The following is a 27,717-nucleotide window of genomic DNA, read 5'->3' on the forward strand; positions in this document are numbered from 1 at the left end:
AATCTAAAGCATGTCACTGGCGACACCATAAAAAAAGCCATCATGTGTATGAGATCAGCATCTACTGCACATAATGGTACCACAGTCCAAATGATGAAGCTTATTGTTGTCAACTACTGACCACCCGTGATAGATACCTTCAACCATTCCTTGTCTTTTCCCTGAGGCCTGGAAAAATGTACCGGTTAAAACATTACCTAAAAAGGACACTGCCACAGCATACTCTAGTTACTGATCTATTTGCATTCTGCCTGCACTGTCCAAGGCCTTGGAATATATAGCCCAAAACCAGTTAACAAACAACCTAACTACAAACAACCTACTAGACAAATACCAATAATGCTTCTGTGCACATTGCAGCACAATATCTGCCTTAATAAACGTAACAGATGACCTAAATCTTGCCATGGATGCACACAAACTAAGTATCATGCACTTTTTAGACTCTGGCAAACCCTTTGACACAGCTGACTAAAGTTCCTTGCCAAACTCGGCAATTTCTTCCCAAGGGCAGTGCAATGATTCCGGTCATACCTGATGTCTCACCACCAATCTTTCATGTTTGGCAGCATAAAGTCACAATGGAGCAGGTAGTATCAGGTGCCCACACAGTTCAGTATTATGTCCTATACTCTTTTCATTTGTACACAGATGATATGCCATCAGTCTTGTCCCACAGCAAATACCACATGTATGCTGATGATCTCCAGTTGTACATAATTGCAAAACCAATAAACCTGAGGACAGTTACTAAAAATCTCACTATCAACCTGTGTGCACTATCAAAAGTGGTGCACGATACAGGGTTAAAGCTCGACCCATCCAAAATGCAAGTGGTAATGGTTGGTCATTCTCGTCTCATTAGCCCAAAATATCAGCAATCCCTACTATCTTTAACTCTAAATGGGACAAATACCAAGTTCTCTCTTCCAGCAAAGAGTCTGAGAGTAATAATAGATGACAGTCTAAATTGGACTTGGCACATAATCACAACGTGCAATCGCATAATCACACGCCCTATAAAAATATAAAAAGTTCTTTCCCCTTGGCCTGAAAAAGGAACTTCTACAAACACTCATACTTCCAATTATTGGTTACAGTGATGTTATCCAGTAAGACCTTTTTCAGAATAGCTCATAGTACCTGGAACAGGATATGATTGTCTGTGTTCATTATATTTGTGATGTTAGACGCACTGATAAATTTTACCATCATATGCACAGTCATACTGGCTATGTACATAAAAGTGTAGTGTGTTCATCTGCTCCCCAACTGTGGCCAACTCCTCTGTATCCGCACACAGCATGTACACACCCTACCCATCCTGGCAAGACTAACTGAAAAAGTAAATTATAAAAGCAGACAAATCATAAATCTGCATCTTGCTACCCTCCTGATGTGTCATAAATGGATGCTGGTACCTAAATGAACTATGTAGCTGGGTGTTCAGAAGAAATGAAAACTGAGTTACAGACTGCCCAAAATTACACTTACAAAATGTGAGCTTACACCCCTTAAATGGAAACACAAATGAAATTTTAGAAACATACTATCACAAAAATATAAACACTTAACTTGCTGCTTTGTAGATGTGTATCAGCAAAGAGCTGGAGTCTCACTTGCCAAGATAGCATATGTACTATCATGGAAGAAACATATTACACTCAGCATTCCTTTTTCCATTTTTAATTTAAGATCTCATCTGGTAATGTGTATGAAATTAAGTTGTTAATTTATGGATTGCATTTATGGCATTGGATCACTCTTCTACATACCCTAATGGCCTCTGTGGCTTCTGCAATTTCTTCAGAATACTAACAGGCTTCTGTTATGGAGGGCCCAAAGAGCAGGGAATTGTTGCATCTGCAACACATTTTAAAGTAGTAGCATCATCGTGCACCACATCATTGACTGCTTTCTCATAGGCTATGTTTAACAGTGCTTTGGAGGTGTACGTATGCCAGTTGACTCATCTGAGAACCTCGTGTGGTATGAATTTGTTATTTATTTGGTACGGTAAGGGTAGTATAGCTGGGAGCAGGAATTATAAGCTTTAAAATCCCCTGATAATGTAAAGGGTGGGGTAATGGTTCCACAAGGTCTGCTCTCATAGGTAAGAAGTTTCTCTATCAGGAAAAGTAAATATTTCATATTGTTATCACAGCAGACAATAGGGCACAGAAGGTGAGCTCCCATTCTGCAAAGCACACGTTGTGGTAAATGGTCATCAGTTGATGGATCTCTACTACACTGCAGTGATAACCATTAACAGTTCTAGATTTGGAGTGAAGGAAACAAACATTTAGGACAGTATGGATTATTTGCTCATTATTCCTGCACCTCCTGTGAGGATGCTGTAAAGAAACAGACTGCACTGGATGAGATTTGAAAACCTGAGAGTTTAAAGGTGGAAGACAGGGTAATATGCAAGATAGAGATTACTACAAAAAAATTGTGCACAAGTTAATAAGAGGGAAAAGCTAAGCGCATTGTATGTAACAGAGAGAGGAGGAGGGGGGGGGGGAGGGGGGGGGGGGGGATGGTGAAAGAGATACTAGTCAGAAAATGAAAGACATAGAAAACTAAAATGGAGTGAAGAAAGGAATGGTTACTGTGAGTAAATAATGAGACAGAACAAATTAACATAAATAATGGCCTGGTGGGTGGTGAGAACCAAGGACATGTTTTAGTGCTAGTTCCCACCTGCAGAGTTCTGAGAAACTGGTGTCTGGGGGAAGAACCAGTTGGTGCATGTGGTGAAACATGCACCGAGGTCATGAATGTCATGTTGTAGAGAATGCTCTGTAACAGGATATTGTGAGTTGCCAGTATACACCCTCTGCTTATGCCCATTCATCTCAATTGATAATTTGGTGGTAGTCATGCTGATGTTGAAAGCCAAACAGTGTTTACATACAGCTGGTATACGACTTCTTGTTTCACAGGTGGCTCTCCCTTTGATAGTAAATGTTTTGCGAGCTACATGGCTACTATAGGTGATGGTAGGAGGGTGCATAGGGCAAGTCTTACAGCAGGGATGGTCAGTGGAATAGGGTAGAGAGATGGGTGCAGAAGGAGCATAGGGTGTGACAAGAATATTGCGGAGATTGGGAGGGCGACGGAAAGCTATTCTAGATGTGGTGTGTGCAAAATTTCAGACAGAATGGATCTCATTTCAGGGCATGACTTTAGGAAGTCATGGCCTTGTCAAAGTTGCTGATTGATACAGTCAAGACCAGGATAATAATTGGTGACAAGTTGTATGCTCTGAAGTTGTTTTTTCGAGGGATCAGCAGTACCAGGATTGGATGTGATGACCTGTGAAATCTGCTTTTGAACCAGGCTGTTGGGATAATTACATCCAGTGAAGGCTGAAGTGAGAGTGGTTGTGTATTGCTGTAAAGTGTCTGCATCCAAAAAATATGCTTGCCTTTAATGCCAAGGCTGTAGGGGATGGAACATTTGACATGGAAAGGATGACAACTGTCAAAATGTCAGTAATGGTGTTTGTTAGTAGGTTTGATGTGGACAAAAGTGCGTAGCTGATCTTCAGCGAGGATGAGATCAAAATCAAGGGAAATGGTATGGGATTCGGAACAGGACTGTGTGGAATTTAATTATGAGAAGGTATTTAGAGATTCCAGGAATTTTAACAAGTCGACCTCACCACGAGTCATATGGCAAAGATGTCATCAATATATCTAAACCAAACCAGGGGCTGAAGGCTTATGGATCGCAGGAAAGCCCCCTCAAAGCGACCCATGAAAAGGTTGACATAGGAAGAAGCCAATGGTTCCCATGGCTATACCCTTGATCTGTTTGTATGTCTGCCCCACAAAGGTGAAGTAATTGTTGTTAAGTATAAAGTTGATTATGGTAAGCAAGAAGGGGATAGGCTTGGAATAAAGTGGGCGTTGACTGAGGAAATGGGTTATTTTTGTTTTGCTCTAGGGCACAAAAACAACTGGCGTCATACGCAATGTGCCCACATCAAAACTATAGAACACAAAGACAGAGAGGAGTTAAAAAATGACTGTCAGTCCCAATTGAAATAATAGAAGACAGCTAAAAACAGGCATGTGGAAAAAGGGCTAAAAAGGACACCATACAGAAACAGAGGTCCAAAACTAACCAAAACTAAAAATTAAATGGCCTTCACCATATTGGTTTGGCAGATAAAAAGTAAGACGCAGTCGACAGCCCGCGCATCATTTGCTCACAGAGATCATCGGAGGGAATCTAGGTACTCATGGCCTGAGGTATGAGGACTGCAGCTTTGGCAGCAGTCATTTCCTGGCAGACCAACATTACCAGGAACCCACAGAAACATCACACTGGCTCCACCAAGAGTGAGCTGTTGACAGTTTTCCTGGACCCGCTGCACTAAGGGATGGGTGTTGTACAGTGCACATAGACTTTGAAGGGCATTGAGTGAATCTGAGCAGAAGACACAATTGAAAAGGCTGTGTTGCCGGATGTACTCCATGGCCTGATACAAGGCAAAGAGGTCGGCTGTAAATACTGAGGAGTGTGCTGGAAGCTGATATCAAAAGACACGGGTGTCAATGACGAAGGCACATCCAACCCCACGGTCAGTCCGAGAGCCATCAGTGTACACAAAGGTACTATCGTGAAGTTCCATGCGAAGGTCATGAAACTGAAGGCGGTAGACCGAGTCTGGAGTACTGTCCTTAGGAAGCAAATGAAGGCCAAGGTTAGCATGGGCCACTTCACAAAGCCAAGGTGCTGAAGGGTTCACTCACAGGGAAAGGTGCAGCTAGTGTGAAGTTAAGCCACTGTAGTAAGTGCTAAAAGCGGACTCCAAGAGGTAACAGAGAAGAAGGACAAGCCCCATACTAATGATCAAAGGAATCATCAAAGAAGGAGGCATAGGATGGGTGGCCATGCATGGCAGACAAACGGCATGCGTACCTGCTGAGGAGGAAGTTACGGTGGTAGGACAGGGGTAGTTCAGCAGCTTCGGAGTACCGACTCTCAACAGCGCTGGTGTAAAAGGTGCCCGTGGCCAAACGGATGCCACAATGGTGGATAGTGTTGAGATGATGTAAGAGGGAGGGGCATGCAGATGCATAAACAAACCACTCATAGTTGAGTTTCAGACGGACAAGGGACCGGTACAAATGGAAGAGGGTTGTTCGATCAGCACCCCAGGAAGCACCATTGAGGACATGTAGGACACTGAGGAACCGCATACAGTAACATACATGGGAGCACCAAGAGTGTTTCCTATTGAGCATAGTTTCAATGAATGGAAGGGCAACAGGCCCAAGATGTAAAGATGGTGGGAAAAACCACTTGCTTTGCCAGAAACTCATACAAATGGTTTTTTCAGTGGAAAAGTGAAAGCCGTTGTCGATGCTACATGAGTAAAGATGATCAAGACACCACTGACGATGCTGCTCAGTGAGACATGTCATTGTGGAACTGCAATAGATGGCAATATCGTCAACAAATAGGGAGCTGGAGATGCCTGGTCGGAGACAGGCCATGATAGAGTTTATGGTGATAACAAAGAGGATGACACTCAGGACAGAACCCAAAAGCACACCGTTTTCCTGGATAAAGGTATCTGACAGGGTAGAACCCACATGCACCTTGAAAACTCTATCTTGTAAAAATGCATGAAGGGAACAGGGCAGGCAGCCACAGAAGCTCCACATGGAAAGAGTAGTGACGATACCATTTCTCCAACAGGTGTCATAAGCCTTCTCCAAATCGAAAAACACGGCCACAGTCTGGGATTTCAACAGAAAACCATTCATGACATGGGTACAAAGTAACACGATGGTCAACTGCAGAATGCTGTGATCTAAATCCACACTGTGCGTTCGTCAGTAAATTGCGAGACTCTAGCCACCATAGTAGCCAGGCATGAAACATACGTTCCATCATCTTGCAAATGCAGCTGGTAAGGTTTTTGTCCTTACCGGCTTAGGTATGGATATGACAGTGGCTCGACGCCAGCGTCCGGGAAATGTGCCATCAGCCCAGATGTAGCAACATCTGGATGTGGATGGTGTTCAGCCCTGGGGCAGAGGATAGGGATGAACAGAGTGTGCTCGAGCTCCCTCATAGTAAAGGCAGCATTGTAGCACTCATGATTCAGAGAAGAGAAGGTTATCACCCAAGCCTCCTCCGCTCGTTTCCGATGGCGGAAGGCACAGTGATAGTGTGAAGAGCTCAAAACTTCCACAAAATGGTGGCCCAAGGTGTTGGAGATAGCAACAGGGTCCACAATGACATCATCTGCTACTATGAGGCCAGAAATGGGGGAATGGACCTTGGTCCCACAGAGCCATCAGAGGTTGGCCCACACGACAGAAGAAGGGGTGGAACTGTTAAAAGAACTAATGAATGAAATCCAGCTAGCTCGTTTGCTGTCCCAAAGAACGCGACGACACTTTGCTCGCATCTGTTTATAAGGACTGCAGTTTGCCATCATAGGATGACAGTTAAAAACACAGAGAGCACATCTCTGTGCACAAATTTCATTGTGGCATGCCTCAGTCCACCAAGGGACTGGGACACGATGTGGAAGAGGAATGGAACATTCTGCAGCAGTAAGGACAACGATGGTTGGTTAGTCCATCTGGTCATCACAACTGGGGAAATCTTTTTCTTCGAAGGTTGCCAGGGAGGAGTAAAGCTGCCATTTGGGTGTGCACTCCGGTGGGGGAGGAGTCAGCAAACGGAGAGCACATGGGAAATGGTCACTTGAGTAGCTGTCAGGAAGAACGGACCAGTCAAGATGATGGGCAAGCTGGGCAGTGCAAAAGGATAGGTCCAAATGGGAATAGGTGTGTGAGGAGACAGAAAGGGAAGTGGGCGCTCCAGCATTAAAGCAGAAGAGGTTAAGTTGGTTAAGAAGGTCAGCCATGAGGGCACCTTTCTGACAGGTCCTGGGAGAACCCCAAAGGGGATGATGTCAACAGCTTGAAGACAGGTAGTCAGGGAGATGGGCTGACTATGAATATCATCCTGTATGAGTGCGCATGATGCCCCCATGAGATGGAATGCCGACTTCTGGGGGAAAGTCAAAACGAATCAGAAATAATGTGAAAGCTCAATGAGGACGCAATTCCATTACCTGTAGGCAGAGTACAAGGGGATGCTGCAATGCTAAAAGCAGCCATACATCCTCTTTGTGGGACTGAAGGCCATGAATGTTCCATTGGAGGACAGTCATGAGGAGCAAGAGATGTAGGGTTGTCAAGTAGGCGGCTGCCGAGTAACAGCCGGTGTAGAGTTGCCACTAGAGGGCACAGAAGCAGGATGATTCTGCTCCATGGGGTCCACAGAAGCATTGGCTTGCCAGTGCAGTTGGTCTGTGAAATCCAACATTGAAAAACGGTTGGTGGTGTGCACCGGTGAGACAGAGGCTGGCGGGGCTAAGGTACTACGTGGCGACATAGTCGAACAGGATCTTCAGTCAGCGAAGGAGAAGACCATTTGCCTTTGGTGGACTTCTTTGAGCCTTTCCAGTTAGAGGAAGACTCAGATATTGTTTGGCTGGAGGGACGGCAGAAGTCTTCACGGGAGTACTACTCCTGTCCTTTCCTCCCTACTGGTTGTGTAGCTGGTGGCTTCGCCCCTTGAGGCGAGAGTTTGACAGTTTGTTGCACAGTGGGATAGGGGGACGGCGATGCTACTTTGACACTGGGTGATTTCACAACCTCAGAGCTGAACTTGAGGTCGCATGTCTGCGTGGCCACGCCCTTCATGGAGCGAGGGGTAACAAGAACAGAACTATATGCACCAGATGGGAGAACACAGGGTTTGCAACTAGCCAGTAACTTGCGAGTTACTGGGTAAGGCATTTTTTCCTTCACCCAAATCTCTTGGACAACCCACTCATCAAGATACATGGGACAATATCGAAAGGACGTGATGTGGCTGCCATTGCTGTTGATACAATGGGGAGGAGGAGGTAGACAGTCGCCCTCATGTGCATTCCTACCACAGGTTACACATTTGGCTGGGTGTCGACAAGAAGTTATAGTGTGGTTGAAACCAAGACTCTGGTAGCAGTGCACCAGGTTTGGAATGTACAGCCGTACTGTGATAATTTCATAGCCTGCTTTGATCTTGGGCAGCAGCACCACTATCAAAGGTGAGGGAAACAGTGCAGGTGAGCACTAAGGAGGAATCTACCTTTTTCATTACACTATGGATGGCCATGACACCCTGATCTGAGAGGTAAGATTGGATTTTAGCCTCGGTTAGACTGTCGAGCAGCCTGGTATAAATTAAACCATGGGAAGAATTCAAAGTTCTATGGGACCTCGACATGAACGGGGTAGCTGTGGAGAAGTGAGGCAGCAAACAGTTGTTGTACTTAAGAATCAGAAGCAGTCTCCAAAAGCAAAGTGCCATTCTGTAAACGAGAGCAGGATTCTGAATAATCAATTAATTTACCGTGGTGAAGGACTGACTGTCTTCAGTACGCGAGACTGTGAGGAACTGTGGTGCACCAGGAAGGGTCTTCAAATCATTAGCCTCATTAAATTTACGTTTTGTAGATGTTGATTGGGAAGATGATTGGCTCATTGTGAGAAAATACACATGATTGCCAGCATCTCCGATGGTGCACTCCTTCCAAGTGGGGGCACCCTTCAGAAGGTGGCGCACTTGCCTTAGATGATTGTTCACGCCTCAGGTCACACCTCCCAAACATCTGTCAGAGGGATCAATCGGCAATTTGGGAAGGTTGCAGCTCAGGCAATCACCCCTCCCTGGGCCTGGCCTGCACCAGGGGGTATGTGTGAAACCTACCTGTTGACTCGGGGCTGGGAATTATGCATTACCCAGTGACCAATCATGTGTCAGATGCATGGGCCGGCCTTCAGGAGTGCACAGGGAGGAAGAAGAAAAAGAGGAACCTCAAACGCTGAAGCGGACGAACAAGAGAAGGTTAACAAAGAAATGAAAAGAGAGCAAAAAACAAAGGTCAAACTGTTCTTACGTCAGTGACAGACAATTCAGAACATTCCCAATAACATCCTAGACATATTCCCAAAGGGAGGGGAAAAAAATAGCAAGAGGACAGACATGCAGCACAGAAGGGAAAAAGTGCTGCAAAGGCTGGGGCCCCGTGGTAGCCAAGCACAAACCTGCCAAAGAGTGGCAAGCTCACTGGGGGGACTGAGGAAATGTTCAGTAGCAGACAGACCATGTGCCTGCAGGATGCTTGTATAGAGGGAGATGGCATCAGTGGTGACAAGGAATGCGTGTGGTGGGACTGGGACAGGCAAAGGCACAGATTTCAAATGACCTAGGAAATGGTTAGTATCTATAATATAGGATCTAAGTCCTTGCACTATGGGTTGCACATGCTGATCAACTAAGGCTGATATATATTTGGTGGGTGCTTTAAAGCCAGCAACTATAGGATGGCCAGGATGATTAGGTTCGTGGATCTTAGGAAAAAGGTAAAAGGTGGGGGTGCATGGTTTGTGTGGGATAAGAAGTTCTATGGATTGAGGTGTAAGTCCTTGTGAGGAGCCTGCAGGCCAGTTTGAATCACAGGGATGGGATCTTGATGGCAGATGCTGTATGTAGAGGTGTCAGACAGCTGGCATAGACTTTATTAACATACTCCTGTTGGTGAAGTACCACAGTGGTAGATCCTTTGTCTGCTGGGAGGATAATGGAGTCATCAGCTTCTAGGGATGAAGAGCCCGGAGGTCTGCAGAGAACAGGTTAGGACCATGTTGTATGGACCTGAGGAAAAGTTGTGAAGCAATGCTGGATGTGAGAAATTCTTGGAAGGCTTGTAAGGGATGATTCTGAGGTAGTGGTGGTGAATCAAGTTGGGATTGTTTAAGGTAGGGTTCAGTGACAAGTTTGCTGTTGGAAAAGTTTTGGGGTTGGGTGGCAAAGTGATATTTCCAGTTAACATTGTGTGTAAAGGAAAGTTGGCCCTTCACCAAAGCACCATGGTTAAATGCAGGTTTAGGGCTGAAAGTGAGCTGTTGATCTCATCCTCACTGAAGGCCAGCTACACACTTTTGTCCACATCAAATCTACTAACAAACAACAGTACTTACATTTTGACAATTGCCATCCTTTCCATGTCAAACATTCCCTCCCATACAGCCTTGGCATTAAAGGCAAACATATTTGTTCGGATGCAGGCTCTTTACAGCAAACCACCACCACTCTCACTTCAGCCTTCCCTGGACATAATTATTCCAACAGCCCAGTTTGAAAGCAGATTTCCCGGGCCATCGCATCCAATCCTGGACTGCTAACCCCACCTACTTTGGAGCACACCACTTTTCACCCAGTATTATCCTGGTCTTGAATGTATCAGTCAGCTACTTCACAAGGTCATGACTTCTTAAGTTCATGTCCTAAAATGAGATCTGTTCTGTCTGCGATTTTGCCTACCACACCTAGAATAGCTTTTCATTGGCCTACCAATCTCTGCAATATCATTGTCAGACCCTACACTCTTTCTCCACCCATCTACCTACCCTATGGCTCCTACCCCTATGCATCCTCCTACCACTATCTATTCCAGCTCTGTGACTAGCAAAACATATACTATCAAAGGAAGAGCCACCTGTGAAACAACACATCGTACACCAGCTGTGGTGTAAACACTGTTTGACCTTTTAGATCAACAAGACTGCTGCCCAGTTGTCAGTCAGGAAAAATGGGCATAGGCAGAGGCAACACACAATATCCTGTTGCAGAGCAAGCTGTACAACATGACAGTCATGACCTTGGTGCCTGTTTCACTACATGCGCCATCTGGATTCTTCTCTCTGACACCAATTTCTCAGAACTCCGCACGTTTGAGCTAGCACTACAACATGTACTTGGTTCTCACCAACCTGACCTTAATTTATGTTAATTTCTTCCATCTCAGCGTTTATTCACAGTAACTACTTATTTCTTCACTCCATTATAGCTTTCTACATTTTTTATTTTCTGACTTGTCTCTTTTTTGCTGTTGGGCCCGCCCCCCCTTAAAGTGGGGAAGATTTTTCATAATGGAAAGTTTTCTATTAATATTTTTGTTTGTTGTCTTAAGGACATGTAAGGTACAGACACTATTTTTCATTGTTTGAAGCATGCTAACATTAACAGTAGAGCAAGTGCTACTGCTCAGAACTGTGAAACATATTACCATGAGGGATACACTGCTAAACTAATTGTTTCAATGGAAAAAATAATATTCTAGTCACAGACTTACCAATCCCTGCTTGGCCTACAACCCATGAAAGGCGCAGAAACAACATTATTCCCCAAATGCTGAGAAGATTGCGAACCAGGACTCCTTGAATCCATCCAAATTTAACTGGAACTTTCATGTCTTCGGTTGAGGCACCAACAAATTGTTCTATTCCCTGTAAAGTAAAAGAAAGATTTTTTAAAGAATATCTTAAGTCAGTTTGCCATACTTCAGCAACTGTTCAGAAATGATTACTTGATTAATTGCAGAAAGAGTGTAGTAATTCACAGATAAATCCTGACCTCTTACTATATTAATTTTTCTCCATTTATAGTCATTAGTATTACTAAAATTGATCAAAGGGACAAAATTGTACCCAGATGGATTAAAACAGAGTTGAACAATGAGTTAATCCTCAATAGTTCAGCACCAGAAGTCCTTTCAATAATGTTTGGACTTTTCCAAACAATATTTCAAACTTCCACAGACATGTTTAGGTAAAAAAAAAAAAAAAAAAAACAACAACCTGTCACCCACTGTGCACTCAGCTTCTTCATTATCCACTTGATTCAGTATTTAGTGTCTTCATTTGAGACAGATTCGAAAAACTTGCTAGAACCAATGGAGCCCACTCTCAAACACATGACATGATCCAGTACTTAGCATCATATTACAGACACTTGTTACTTATTCCTACAAATAATTAAGTGACCCCACTAAGATCAGCTGCTACAGTTCAAGCAATATCATTTCATGCTTTAAGAATATATGGTTATTGGGTCTCTATGCCATACCAATTGTGAACTAGGACTTCTCCAATAATTCTATTTAATGTTACCGTGACTACTGAACTTGCGTGCGTGCTGTCTCATAGTTTGTGTGTGAAGTTTGCACTTGATTCGGCCACTGGAGGCCACCTGGCCTGCTAGTACTGAACCAGCTGCATCCCCTGTTTGAGCTAATGAGACTATATAGACTGGAGCACAAGGCTCCGCCAGCCACTTGTGTGTCACCTGTTTTCTGTGCTTGTCTTTCTTGTGTTTGTTTTTCATGTAATAAAGTTATGATGTTCTTGGGTTAGAACAAATGTGTGTGCATACTCTCCATTAATTGTATTCTCTTCTGTTCCTGGTACTGATTTGTACACTGATTTAGCACTGTTTTTGGCTACCTGTGATGCTGTATGCATTCAAATGAATGTATCTTTGTTCATTCGTGTATCATTTGTAATGTGCAGTATGATATCTGTTAATCAAAAATAAAATAGTTGGAAGAGGTAATCAAGACTCTACAGGAAACATTTTTTCAACTGAAATGCAGAAGATTATGTTTAAGCTGTTAAAACAACAAGAGAAATAGCTATCTCAACATTAAAAGCAACTTAAAATTCAAAATCAGCAAATTCAGTTGCAACTGTTGTTGCAAAAACAGCATGAAACACACTAAAATGGAACATCCTGTCTTGCTCAGATATCAGCCCTAGAGTAAATTAATGCTAAATTTGTTTTCTTTCTGAAATTTACTTTCAACTACAGTTGCTCAAAAAATATCAAAATGGCTTCAAAGGAAGCGTTCTCCAAATTTTTATTAGGCAGACAATAATTTATGTTTTGCCAGTCCAATGGCGTAGTTATTTTTGATGTGGAATTTTTATTTCACAGAAGACCTTGAATTTCATAGCACCACATACTTTGATAATACACATTTGCTGGATGGACATATGGATTTGAAATTATTGGGCATCAGGCCATTTCATGACATTGTGGTACTGGTGAATGAAGAGTACTCGTGTTAATATGAAATACAAATGTCATAATGGTAGCCATAGCACTAGAAAATGTCAAGTTCAAGTTAGGTCAAGTCAAGTTGTTGTTAGATGTTTAAAAAATAATAAAGCAATGGAAGTCAGTAAGGAGGGTTGATTGCAGGACTAAAAGGCTGAGCCAACCACTGAAAAAATGATTTCAATGTAAGAAGGAATTCTGTATCAGTCTGTAATAGAATTAAGTTGTCAAGAGCTGAACAGTAGTACCTGAAACAGCACTGGCATAGATGACCTAGGGATTCAAGGAGTCAGATGAGGTGGCTGTTGACCATGTGCTTACCTACAACTGGTAAGGGCTATCCTCTGATGACTGTTAGGGTTGGTATGATCCTTGCCTAGTTTCCATAATAGAATTCATATTGCCTCCTTCCAAGTTGTGGGATGCTGACCATCAAACCAAATCTGACAAACAAGAGAGAAGCTAGCTTTGGCTTCAGGGCACAGATGGAGCATGGCATAATGAATCCGACCAGATCCAACAGCAGCATCTCTGGCCACAGACCAAGCTGACTCCAGTTTCCACATAAGAAGCAGAGCATCCTCATTTTCACAGTCCTACAAAACACCTAACACAGGAGATTGTCTGGATGATGCAGCGACAGTAAAAAGTATCCAAGTAAACTCGGGGCCATGTCTTTAGGCTTGTCCACCAAGACCACAAGGGGAGGTGTATTGCCCTTGCCTGAAATCTGCCATATTGTCTTTCAAATTTGTACATGATCCACCATCTTTTGGAAACTGTCCTGTTGTTCAAAAACAGCCTGCTGACTGTATCACAGCCAGGTTGCCCTTTGAACTGCATTTTCACCGTGTCCTGTTGAACACCATTCCAGTCAGCATATGAATGGGGAAACAGTCACTGGAAAGCAAATCTGTGGACACTTCTCACTGAACTGAGTCTGCAGTAGTTGAGGAACAAGAACAAAGTTAAATGGCCGAAAATGGCTATGTAGTTGTGGAAAAGTGTGTCACCTGACCAGAGTTCAAAAGGCACATATTCTCTGCATGTTTGTTTTTGCTTTAGGTGCGGCAAAGGCTGTGGCTCCATTGTAGCCAAGCACGAACTCACCAGTGACCTGGCTTGATGGCCACGGCCCACTTAATGGCCACTGCTCAGAATCCTGGTGCCCTTAAGAGACAGGCTCATTGGTATGTATGGGGAAGTAACAGCTGTGGCATCAACAGTGCATTCTCTGTGTAGTCTGGGGGCTACTACTGTTTAGGTACCAAGTACCTGATGAATGTCCTTCCCATATGTACTAGCTACCATGCTGGGTAGGACCAAACTCAAGTAAAAGAAGTGGGAAAAGCTAAAACTGAAGTTCTATACACAAGCAACATTGTCAATGGGGAAACTGTCTTACAGGCCAATACTGCAGCACAGGGAAAGATGAAGTACTGCAATTGTCTGGGACCCCCAACCTTGCAACACACATACTCTGAAGTGTGTTTTAAGCCCCTCAGGATAACAGAAAAGGTGAAAGGTGGGAATGGGGAGGGACAGTGGTGTAGAGGTGGGAATTGTTGATGTAGTGCTGCCTGTGGAGGCACGCGGAGATGTGGAGAAGACTGGATGGTGGGCTGCTAGTGCAGGGTCAGGAGAGCTGTGTTTAAGGTGAAGGAACAAGTGAGAAAAAAAAAGAAAGGGTAAGAATTATGCAAGTGAACCTGTTATGGTGTCAAGTGCCAGCACGCCAATCAGGAATGTTAGAGATGAGATGGCTGTGAGAAGATGTCAGCCAATTGCACGCTGACCAATGCCTCTCCAGGACGACAATGCGATATCAGTGGCCCCTGTACAAAGAGAACATAAACACTGCATCCGACTGATCATGGCCAATTCAAGAGTAGCTTAAAGACTAGTCATTTAGTTTGTACTATGTAGCATTGTCTATACTGACGAAACTTTATTATTTTGTCTGTTACCCTTTGCTTGTGACACATCTGTGTAACACACAGTTAAGTGTTGTATTTGTTCATTTTGTAATAAAACTCATTAATACGATTTGTTTGAATGTTGTCTAGCGATCCGAGAAAGCAGGTTCACAAGACACCCCACACTCGACGATTAGGCAGGATTCAAAATTTGAACATTTGATGACTAGGCTGGATTCGACAGAGCCTGTGAGAATTAGTGAAGTGCGGGAGGCTGGAGTAGCAGAAGGAAAGGGGATAAAGGCATGTAGAGCCCAGAAAGTTTAGGAGGTTAAGGTTGTGCCCGGGGGTGTTAGGGGAGTGGAGGGCGTGTTGCAGAGATATTTCCCACCTACACATTCCAGGAAAGGAAGTGGTGGGAGGATCCAGATGGGATGGTATAAACTGCAAAGCAGTCATTGAAGTCAAGTACAACATGTTGTGCAGTATGCTCTCAGGCCTCACTTCCTTTGCCTTGTATATTTAAAAAATAAATAACTAGCCTAAAATTAAATAAAAATAAACTGAAAATTAATTCCGACCTCCATACATACAAGGTGAGAATATATAACAACTTCCATGTAATAATAATAATAATAATAATAATAATAATAAAGTGAGAGAGAGAGAGAGAGAGAGAGAGAGAGAGAGAGAGAGAGAGAGAGAGAGAAACCAACATATGAACACCATTGGTATTAGCCTATAAAACAAGTCTTCCAGTGCTATAAAAGCAATCAAGGAGATAACTGTGTTCAAGTACACAGTTTTCAAATATCTATCTAAAAAATGCCTCTATGCTCCGCCATCTGAATGTGACTCAGATTCCATCTATTCAGGGTTTCAACCCAATCTGTCTAGAAGGTGATTTCCCTTCACAATGGGGAGACAGTACCAACCCTCTCCTTAAACCAGGACAAAAATTCATCACAGCTACCAACCTATTAGCCTAACCAGTGTTCTCTGCAAACTGCTGGAAGGATGGTAGCCCAAAGATTATGCTAGTTTCTCAAATAATGCAACATTTTCTGCCCCCTATCATTTACAGGAGGGACAATTCACAACTAACCATCTAGTTAGGTTGGAAAGGTAATCGGAGAGGATTTTTTCTAAATGCCAACCTCTCGTTGCACTCTTTTTCAGCCTATATAAGACATATGACACTGCTTTGCACCATCACATTTTACTCCACTCTCCATGAATCGGTCTCTCAAGGTTCTCTACCAGTTTTTATTCATCAGTATTCATCCCACCAATCACTTTGGGTTAGAACTGGTATATCGCTCTGCTCTCCATATGTCCAAGAGAACGACACCCCTCAGAACTCCATTCTGAATGTCACACTTTTCCTTATTGCCATCAATTGGAAGTGACCTTCGTTGGATCTCTGCACTGTTTGTCAATGATTGTTGCAATTGGTACAGCCCCCGATTCCATTTTATATCTCCGAGTTGTTGGACCCAGGTATTTAAATGAGGTGACTCATTCCAATTGTGACTCATTTATAGTCTGGTCACAAAATGCAATGTTTTGGGTTTTATGACATGCACAATTATACATTTCTCAATACTTAAGGCAAGTTGTCAACCCTTCTGCCATACTGAAATATTATCCACTTCTAAATATTTGTACATATTTTTCTCACATCCTTCATTATAGCTGCATAATCTGGAGAGTGGGGGAAAGAAAAACAGAGTGAGCAGGGCACACCCTTCATTACTTCTAAACCTATTGATGACCCAAGATCTTAGACAACCTGCAGTGTCTTCTGTAGCAAGACATTTCATACTTCGTTTCACTGTAATTACATTCATAAGCATTGGTGTGGTGCTCAGTTACCATTTCCAAGATCCATGCTGGCTACAGACAGCCTTTACATATGACCAGAATTTATTTCAGTTTGTGAGGCCTTTTGTACAGATTCTGCAATGATAATGACTGGAGGCTTCAGGCATTGACCTTCTGACAGATGAGTGCATTTCATTTATCATCATTTAACACCTATTATTGAGTAGTTACTGTTTATTTAGAAGTTTGTACACAGAGACTGTATAACATGGAGGTTCCTCCCATTGCAACAAGTCTTGTTGCAACCCTTGTTAACTAAAGTACGAGCAGCCCTTAGCGGCTCACCATCTTTCTTACAACTATTCATGATGTCGTCTTTCCAGCTTAGATCTTTTTTAATATGTGACTTGTAAGTACTGCAGCTTTTTCCAGTCAGTACAAACTTTAATTTTATTAGTGTTTTATATACTTAATATGTTTCAGAACAGTTAGTCTAATTCTGAAGACAACGCTCATAGTAGCACTGAAACCTGGTCAATTTTGACTTAATATTTGTGACCGAGGGCTTATTTGTTCTAATATAATTCTGACACAGTCACTGAACCTTAGCAGCTATGTTCAAAGTTTTATATTTCTCTGTAAACCTTTTGGTTACATCTGTATGTGCCTGCTGAACAATAAAAAGAATCACTTGTAAGTTTAGGTCTAACTTTTATATCAAGTCTTGCACAAACAAACTCATGTGCTTCAATTTCTGCCTTGGTGGAGTTTAAGTTTGTCTACTGTGACAGTTACAATGCCTCTATTCTTCATTAGTTTATTTCAATATGCACTTCCATTTACACAAAAAAAGTGACCCTACTCTCAATTATTAGGAGTGCTTCAAACCATGAAATTGTGAATGCTTTGGCAGCTTGTCATTGCAGTTTTAATTATCCATGTGGACACACACACACACACACACACACACACACACACACACACACACACACACACACACACACACACACACGAGAGAGAGAGAGAGAGAGAGAGAGAGAGAGAGAGAGAGAGAGAGAGAGAGAGAGAGAGAGAGAGAGAGAGAGACTCATTATTGTGTGGAGATTTGTTGTAGGACTCCCCTGGATAGGTCAGGGATGCACTCCACAAAGGAAGAAAGCTACTCTGGTAGCAGATTTTTGGTGCGCACATAAGGACTTTTTAGGCTAGTTTGAGGTGCTCTGATGAGCACTTTCCAGTTGATATGCAGCAAGGGAAGTCAAACGGCATTCAGAATAAAGACACTTTGACTGTCGCAATTTTATCAGTGAACGGCCGAAGTATTCATAATGAAGTTCCCAAATTTACTGCCCTCCACGAAAGTTCTTGAACTAAAATTATTCTTGGGACTAACAGCTGGCTGAAACCTGTAGTGGAAAGCTCTGAGATATTTAGCAAGACATGGAATGTGTATTGGAAAGATGGATTAGAGGCCTTTGGAGAGGGAGTATCATAGCAGTTGATAAAAATATTTTCTCTATTGAGGTCAAAGTTGAGAATGACAGGTGTAGGTGAAACCAAGTTAATTTTTTGATTTTTTTTACTGGCCTTCCGATTCTGCTGTGACAGTTTAACAGTCATTCAACAAAAGTCTACTGTCAAAAATGTGTGTGTACCCAGATCTTGCAATACTGATTGGAGACGACTGTAACCTACCAGGTATAGAATGATATGTCCATAGATTCATAGTGGGTGGGGGGTTCCAAACAGATAGTCATGAGAAATACTTTTTAACACATTTTCTGAAAATTCTCTTGAGCAGCTAGCTTGGTAGCCCATACACAATGGAAATATCTTAGACTTTGTAGCTACAAATAGGCCAGACCTTACCAACAATGTCAGTATAGAAACTGGTATTAGTGACCATGTCATTATAGCAACTATGATCACAAAAGTTAATAAATCAGCCAAGAAGGCTTGGAGAGTGTTTCTGGTAGATGGAGCCGATAAGCAGTTTGTAACATCTCACTTACATCATGAATTGTGAATTGGCATCACTGTGAATTGGCATCTGGCATCACTTAATTGGCATCACTTAGTTCCAGTACGATGGATGTAAAGGAATTATGGGCAGTGTTTAAGCAGACCATAAACTGTGGTGTGGAGAGTTATGTACCTAGTAAATGGATAAAGGATGGAGAAGACCGACCATGGTTTAATAACAAAATTCGGTAGATGCTGAGGAAGCAGAGGTTGTTGCACTCTTTGTTCACAAGGGAATGCATAAATGATGACAAGCGAAAAAGCGAAAGTTAGTAGAGGCTCGCGCATCTGTTAAAAGATTGATGTGCAAAGCATACGACAACTGTGACTGTCACATCTTAGCAAAAGCTCTGGCAGAGAACCTGAGAAAATTCTGATTGTATGTAAAATCACCAAGTGCGTCTAAGGCTTCCGTTCAATCCCTTGTTGGCCAGTCTGGTGTGGCAGGCAGTTGAAGATAGCAAAACAAAAGTTGAAGTTTTAAATTTCACTCTCAATAAATCATTCACACAGGAGAACTGTACAAACATATCGTCATTTGATCATCAGACAGAATCCCATATGGACAACATAGTAATAAGCATACCTGTTGTAGAGAAACAATTAAAGGATTTGAAAGCAAATATATCACTAGGTTTGGATGGAAGCCAGTTTGATTTTACAAAAATTGCTCTACAGCATTGGCCCCTTACCTAGCTTGCATTTATGGTGAATCTCTTGCATAGAACCAAATCCCAAGCAAATGGAAAATGCAGGTGACTACAGTATGTAAGAAAGATAAAAGAATGGACCTGCAAAATTATAGACCAATATCCCTAACTTCTGTTTGCTGCAGGATCCATGAATATATTCTCAGTTCGAATACAATAAACTTTCTTGAGACTGAGAAGCTTATGTGTATGAATCAGTTTGGTTTTAGAAACCATCGTTCTTGCAAAACTCAGCTTGCCCTATTCCCACATGATATACCGAAAACTATGGATGAAGGGCAACAGGCAGATTCCGTATTTCTAGATTTCTTGACAGCATTTGACATGGTTCCCCATTACAGGCTTTTAATGAAGGTACAAGCAATGGAATAAGTTGACAGACATGTGCATGGCTCGAGAACTTCTTAAATAATAGAACCCTGTATGTCGTCCTTGATCGCAAGTGTTCGTCAGAGACAATGGTATCATCCAGGGTGCCCCAGGGAAGTGTTATAGGGCCACTGTTGTTCTCTATATACATAAATGATTTGGCTGACAAGATGGGCAGCATTCTGTAGTTGTTTGTGGATGATGCTGTGGCAAGGTACCGAAGTTGAGTGACTTAAGGAAGATACAAGACAACTTAGACAAAATTTACAGTAGGTGTAATGAATAGTGGCTAGTTCTAAATCTGGAATAATGTAAGTTAATGCAGAGAAGTACGAAGATCAAATTTCTAATGCTCAGATATAGTATTACTAGTGTTCTGCTCAACTCAGTTAAGTCATTTAAATATCTGGGCATAATGTTGCAAAGTGATATGAGGTGGAATGAGCATGTGACAACTGGGATAAGGAAGGTGAATGGTCAACTTTGGTTTATTGGGAGAATTTTAGGAAAGAGTGGTTTGCCCGTAAAGGAGACTGCATATAGGGTGCTGATGTGACCTATTCTTGAGCACTGTTTGAGTGTTCAGGATCTGTACTAAGTTGGATTAAAGAAAGGCATCATGCAATTCAGAGATGGGCTGCTAGATTTGTTACCAGTAGGTTCGAACAACACATAATTGTTACGAAGATGCTTCGGGAACTTAAATGTGAATCCCTGGAGAGAAGGTGATGTTCTTTTTGAGCAGCACTATTGAGAAAATTTAGAGAACTGGTATTTGAAGCTTACTGCCAAACGATTCTGTCACCAAAATACATTGTGCCTAAGGACCACGAAGATAAGATACAAGAAATTTGGGCTCATACTGAGGTATATAGACAGTAATAGACAGTAGTATTTTCCCCTCCCTCTATTTGCAAGAGGAACAAGAAAGGAAATGACAAGGGACAAGGTACAAGGTACTTTCTGCCACACACTGTACAGTGGCTTGCAGAGTGTGTGCTACCTGGGACATGAATCCCTAATGCATTGCAGATCTATTTAGGAAGGAGCCCACAGGTCTCATTAAAAAGAGTAAAATTTGTTGAAATATGCCTCAGTTTTTATTGCATTGTGTATTCTTTACTGTATTTAAGTCTATGTTTATATGATAACAGCTGTACAAGATTACATTATATCTGGATTAATAGATGGTATGAAATATTGACCTGAAGCTTTTCAGTGGAGCCACAATTTGTATCTTGATTGCTCAGCTTGTAGAATATTACCTGCAGAAGACAAAGAAATGGATGTTTATTCAGTCCCACCACAGCTCTAATCCATAGGAAACTTTAAATTGTACAGTCACCAAAGATACAGTCACCAGAAGAAACACAAACTAGATATAATATTGTCACAATTCCACAAAAAACAGTCATTAGCAATATAGATTCTAGTCTATGTAATATCTCCTGAGTTTGTTATTTGTTCTTAAATGGCAGTTTAATTGTGAGCAATGCACCCCATGCACCACTTTGTCTACTGGTAACATACCCCAAACTTTTGCAGTCATTATTCCACGTTGAGTGGCAGCAGCGTCACATTGATATGAACACTATGTGTGCACCCTCAGTCATGGAAGCCGGTTCATTGTAATTATTTCTGAATTATCAATCTTGAAGAAACTAATCTGCTTGGAGTATTCAAAGACACTCAGAATTACATAAGATATGTATGATGTGGTGGTTTGGAGGAGGAAGAAGAAACAATTTTACACTTATGAAAATGTGACTGTTTTGTTTCTGACAGTCAGTTTTAACAGAAAACTGAGCAGCAAAAGCATGAATTGGGGCGTTTTTCTGACATGTGCCAATCAGGGCATTTAAAACATTATACATTCCTTGCAGTTCTACTCATCATGAATTTACACATTTCACACCCTCTACCGGCTGACACTGACCTTAGGCAAGAGGTTTACTATTACTGCAAGATTCTAATGATATTCAATGGAAGTCTTTTCACCACATTATTTGAAATTGATAAGCCTACGGGAAATAACACACAGTAATAAGATGTACTAGTGCTCACAGAACCAGAGCAGGATGTATCAGGCCCTCCTCACACAAGAATATGGATATACCACCATCTTGCATCATAAAATCAGAATATTTAGGCAGCAGCATATGATCACTAGCAAGATCTGGGGCCTATAGAAAGTCCCATGTTTCTTTAGTCTTAAGTGTTATAAAGCTCTTTAAAGCACCATAAGTGCCACTGAATGTAACAGAATTTCTGACTTCTTCAATCACTGCTTTCTTAGACTTCTCAAACTTTCTAATACAGTAATTAATAACACGACAGCTAAATTATTTTTGTAGGTTTCTAAAAGCATTTATACAGCATTACTACTCAGAGCTGACATTTACTCATGTGATCATTAGAAACAGAAAAAAACACAGGTGTCTCAAGAAACCCCTACCAAGGTGTAATTTGAAACGCTCATTTCTCCATTTTAACAACAGTAAATATTAACCTGTGATTTTGTTACCTATTGGAAAACTCAGTTGAGAGCAAGCTTCAAAGCACGGAAAACATTTTATTGGATTTTCATGCATTGTTGTGTAGCAGGATGGCTTCAAAGTTCAAAAGTGATTCTAGTAACCCCAGAAGATGGTAGCTTTTTTCTATACAAGATTAAATATGCACTGAGTCTATGATATGCATGCATGATCACAGGTGTTCACACATGCACGAGGGGTATCTTATCACCACCACTTTTGAAGTATCATAGGCCAATGCAATTTTGGATGGATGGATTGATAGGGTTAAAAAGACAAAACTATAAGGTCATTGGCCTCTTAATCCTTTGTGTGTCAAGCTGAGAATAGCTCCAGAGAGGAAGTACACAAAATCCAAATCCAAATGAATTCAATTGTATCCAAGAATCAAGAAAATCAAGAGATAGTAGCGAGCAGAGCAGAGCAGAGCAGAGAGGTGAAGATGGGAGAGTTGCCCCATCCAGAAAGCCGCTGGAGGCCCCCGAGACATGTTATGCGATCAGCGATATCCTCTGTATTGGAGCTTCCACAACCTCCTTTACCACAAGAAAACTAGCTAAATGGACAAGATAAACTCGTAGGAAAGAGAACAATAATGGTGAGTATGTCAAACATTGACAGATGTGAAAGAATAAGAAGAATTTTAGGTGAGAAAGACACAGGCCAGGGTAGCCATTGGCTCCTTGGGTTGGGGCAAATGACAGGGAAATTCTATCCTTTAAGTAGCCGATGAAACTAATAGGCCCTATGTCACAGAGGAGTAACTACTACTTTCACAGGTAAAACTTAAAATCAAATCAGCTGCACTGGTGTCATATTCTAGCACCAGAAATAGTGCGCTAACAAGTTTAAGGTTTTGCTGTAAGATGGCCAAACCAGGGGAGTCTAGTAGGACGTGGACCACTGTGAGACAGGCACCACACCACCAGTTGTGTGGATCCTCACATTGGAGTGAGGCAAATGAGGAAAACGTAAAGTGACAGAGGACAGCAGATTCCCTGTGAGATTCACAACGGGAAGACTGTCACATGTTCATGGTCTCCTTTATGGTTTGCAGTTTATTCAGAGAAATAGGTTACACTAGTCTGCATTCCAAGTCTCCAAGAAATGTTGGCATAGGGCTGATCAAAGGTCCAGTTTTGGTGCCCTCATCTCTAAAGCAGGCATCGTGCTAGGCAACTTGGCCAGGCGGTCAGCATGTTCATTGCTTGGGATCCCAACATGACCAGGGGTCTATTCAAATATGATTGACCTTCCAGCATGGTGGAGGTCATACAGGACATCCTGGAAAGTCACAACTAACAGGTCTTGGTAATAGTACTGGTTCACAGCCTGAAGACTACTGTCACTGCTGATTAAGAATGACTCGCCAGTACAAGAACAAAGGTGTGTGAGGGCTCAAGCACTAGTCACCAATTCTGCAGTGCACTTGGTGCATCCATTCATCAGGGAGCATAGTTCACTGCATCTTGGATGTGTGTAGGCAAAACCGGTTCCTCAGTAGACTGTAGAGCTGTCTGCGTATGTCACATCTGAGCCTGGAAATGCATCAAGGACATCCAGAAACAGGCAGTGAAAAACCATTGGGTCTTTTGAGCCTTTTGGTCTAAAGGAGTGGCCAAGGAAGAACAGTGGGTGGGGTATACACCATGTGGGCACATGCGATTTCTCCCTGAAAAGAGGTGATAATGGGGAAATATGGAGGGCAGAGACTGTAAGTGAACTGCAATCATGATTCCAGGCCTTGGCCTCTGTTGTGGGAGGTAGATCTCTGTTTCAGGAAAAAGGACATGGTAGTTCAGATGATTGGGGGAGCAGCAAATGTGTATTGCATAGTTATGTAGCAATTGTCAGTGCCTGATCTGTACGGGGGAGGGGGGTCATTTGCAGGGCTGGTCCAAAAGGCACCTGATTCAAGTCAGACCCAATAATAGTGGATCTAGTTCAGCATCTACAATGTTGAAGGCGATGCTGAACTAGACATCAGGCTCCCATAATCAAGATGCGATAGGATAAGAGCTTTGTAGAGCCACAGAAGTACAGAGTGGTCTGCACCCCAGCTGACATTATTGAGATAGCAAGGGGCATTAAGGTGTGACCAGCACATTTCCTTAAGATTGGGATGCCACGTCAACCGGGCATCAAAGGCCAATTCGAAAAAATGGTAATATTTCACCACATTAAGCATTTGGTCATCAAGTTAGGATTCTGTTTGGAGATGGATGGTACAATGGCGACAGAACTGCATGATGTATCTTGGTAGTGGGAAATTGAAAGCCATTTGTTAGAGTCCAGGACTACGCCTTTTATATGGCATCTTGCAGTTGGTGTTTAGCAACACCCTCCATTGAGGAATGATAGTAGATGCAAAAATCATCAGCATACAGGGAAAGTTACACTGTACACCCCAAAGCTGCAGTTAGATTATTGATAGCCACCAGAGAAAGGGGCACACGCAATACAGTGCCCTGTGGTACCCCATTCTCTTGTATAGGTAGATAACTGTGGGAAGCGCCAACTTCAACCTGGAAAGTAGTAAGGCGAGACAAGAACTCCCACACAAAAGTCAGGAGTTGGCCCGAGAATGGTGGATGATGAGGATGTGATGCTGTAAGTCTCATGCAAGTCGAAGAAGATAGGGATAAGTCGATGCCGGCAAAGGCTGACCAAATGGTAGACTCCAGGCAGACCAGTTTGTCAGCAGTAGAGCAACCTTGGAGAAAACCACCTTGGGATGGAGCAAAGGACCACAAAACTCAAGGTACGAACACAGCCATCAGCTCACCATGCGTTCAAGCAAATTGTAGAGAACATTAGTGAGGCTAATTGGGCAATAGCTGTCCATCTCAAGGGGGAGATTATCCAGTTTCAGTACTGTGATGATCACACTTTCTCACCACTGAGAAAGGAACTCACCCTCACTCTAGGTAAGGTTGAAAAAAAAAAAAAAAAAAGGGAAGGATGTGACATTGGCAATATATTGATAACTGTTTGAGCGTTTGGCCAGGCTTGTGATCTGCTCCCGTAGCCATGTCAGGACAAACGGCTAGGGCACTGAGGGATTCCCACTCACTGAACAGAGCACTGACAGAGTCCAAGTGATGGGTAGTAAATGGTAAAGAAGTTGCTCTACCCACAGTTTAAGGACACAAAATGCAGACTGATAAGTCTCAGATGCAGAGGCTCAAGCATAATGAAAAGCAAAATGTTTGGAAACATCATCTAGATCAGTGTCTACCTCAGCTTTCACAGAGATACCATGTACTCCTGTGGGGTACTGGTGCCCATAGACATGTCAAATTTTCACATAAACCTGTGAAGGAGGGGTACATTGTCCAGTGGTAACAACATACTACTCCAAACACACTTTTTGTTGTTCTATGTGGTGGTGGACCTGGGCACAGAGCCAGTTAAAGACAATAAGGTGCTCAATTGATGGACATTGCTTATGGTGTTTGTGAGCCCATCTGCGATATCTAATGGTTACAGTAATTTTGGGGAATCCATTAAGGTACTGTCTTCTGATGGGACAATCCCAAGGAAGAGGGGATTGTCTAGTGAGCTGCCAACAGAATCGCTGCAGTTGTGTTCTGGACAACAGCATCCACACCTCCATGTGGCAGAGTGCAACAGATAACAGCAGTAGTGAAAGGATGCTGATCAGATTTAGAGAGAGTCCATCTGGGTGGATACCCAGGCGAGTGACACCAAGGGAGAATAAAAACAAATAAAACATGATCACCCTCTCATGGGTCATCATGGACTCTCCACTGGATGGACGGGAGAAGACCTAGGCTGTAAATGGAAATGTCAATGGCCAACTAGCACCCATACACCACACTGGAGTCTGTGGGAACATCAGTATTCACAAGGCAAAGATCGAGTTCTGTGATCAAGCTTTCGGCAGCTTTAACATGACCAGTGGTCATAGTTTTACCCCACATAGAATTGCGGGCATTGAAGTCATCGTACATTAGGAGGGGTGGGGAGAGCTGAGAAAACAGTGCAGACAAAGCATTCTTGAACATTTTGTTGGGAGGGAGACACACATTACAGATGGTAATTTCCAGGTGTCTTCAAATGAACAGCCACAGCCTCTGAAGTCATATTGAGTGGCATGTGTTTGCTGCAGATGGAGTCCTAAAAGTTGTTCATAGTGAGTGCAATTCTAGAATGGCCCAGACAGCTGCAGACAGTAGGGGTCTGCATTGCTGCAAAACATATTTCCTAGATGGTGCGGGGGGAGGGTGGCGGGGTGGGGGGAAGATGAAGCACACAAAATATGTCATAACTCTGCCAAGCGGTGGAAGAGTTCTGAGCACTATGGGACTCAACTGCTGAGGTCATTAGTCAAGCGGTGGAAGAAACTACTACAGTTCTACTGGAGGACCACTATCAGTATCCTGTATGGGCATGAAAGGACCAAGGAGTCAGGTCATGCCTCAGTGTTGCCTGCTCCCACTGGTTGTGAAGATACCCATTCACTACACATTTGTTCTGAATCAGGGTTTGCGTGTGTGGGGAAAGGCGGGATGGGAGGAAGGCACCAGGAACACTGCCTCGGATGGACATACAGAACATGCTGGGTCTGGCAGCACAGGATCATCAGAATACCTGTCTTTCTGGAGGACTATTTCTTGTCACCTTGACCTTAGATGATTAAGACTTGTGTAAGAGCTTGTGTGCCCCAGATTCTGGGACAGAAGAGGAGTGCAATGTCCTACAACTTGCAACCTGTGACTCTTTCAGCCACTGGCTGGCATCCAGTTGGAGCGAAGCAGTAAGAGGAGGACCTTCAACCACCAGGGCAGTGGATGTAGTTGAGTGGCTCCAAGGGCTAGATGTAGAAGACATGGAGGGCAATGGCACAATCACTAAAGAGGATGACATCATCACAGCAGTAGCATACATCGTCTTAATACATGCAGGGATGTAGGCAATCACATTTCTTCTTAGTCCTTTGGTATGTGAGGCAGTCAAGCGTCTTATTCCTGGATTTCAAACAATGGAAAATTCAGGATGGTATGTAACAATATTATGAGAAGCAAAGCTGCTACTCAACATATAGCAGAGATGATGAGTCGCAGATAGGCACAACGAAAAGACTCTCACAATTATAGATTTTGGCTGTTAAGGCCTATGTCAAGCGCGCACACACACCCGCGCGCACACAAGCACAAAAATGCATGCAAATGCAGCTCACACACATGACTGCAGTCTCAGGCAACTGAAACCACACAGAGCAGCAGCACCAGTTAATGATGATTGGGGTAAGGAGGACGCTGGCCCAATATTGAACTTTGTCTAACTCACCAGGAAAGTACTTGGGCTCGAACAAACAGATCTGTATGAACGTTT

At 42.8% G+C, this 27,717-nt stretch overlaps 1 protein-coding gene across 1 annotated transcript in view; it reads right to left on the minus strand.

The window, feature by feature from the left end:
• The window catches only part of LOC126412306 (bumetanide-sensitive sodium-(potassium)-chloride cotransporter-like), a gene marked incomplete at its 5' end in the record, with an annotated part of 214,831 nt that overhangs the window by 181,795 nt on the left and 5,319 nt on the right, over positions 1–27,717 (minus strand). Inside the window, one exon of the mRNA XM_050081828.1 lies at positions 11,222–11,326. Within this exon, the coding sequence (XP_049937785.1) occupies positions 11,222–11,326 (105 nt within the window). The remainder of the gene's footprint in view (positions 1–11,221; positions 11,327–27,717) is intronic.

Source organism: Schistocerca serialis, chromosome 7, assembly GCF_023864345.2.
Source record: "Schistocerca serialis cubense isolate TAMUIC-IGC-003099 chromosome 7, iqSchSeri2.2, whole genome shotgun sequence".
Lineage (NCBI taxonomy): Eukaryota > Metazoa > Arthropoda > Insecta > Orthoptera > Acrididae > Schistocerca > Schistocerca serialis.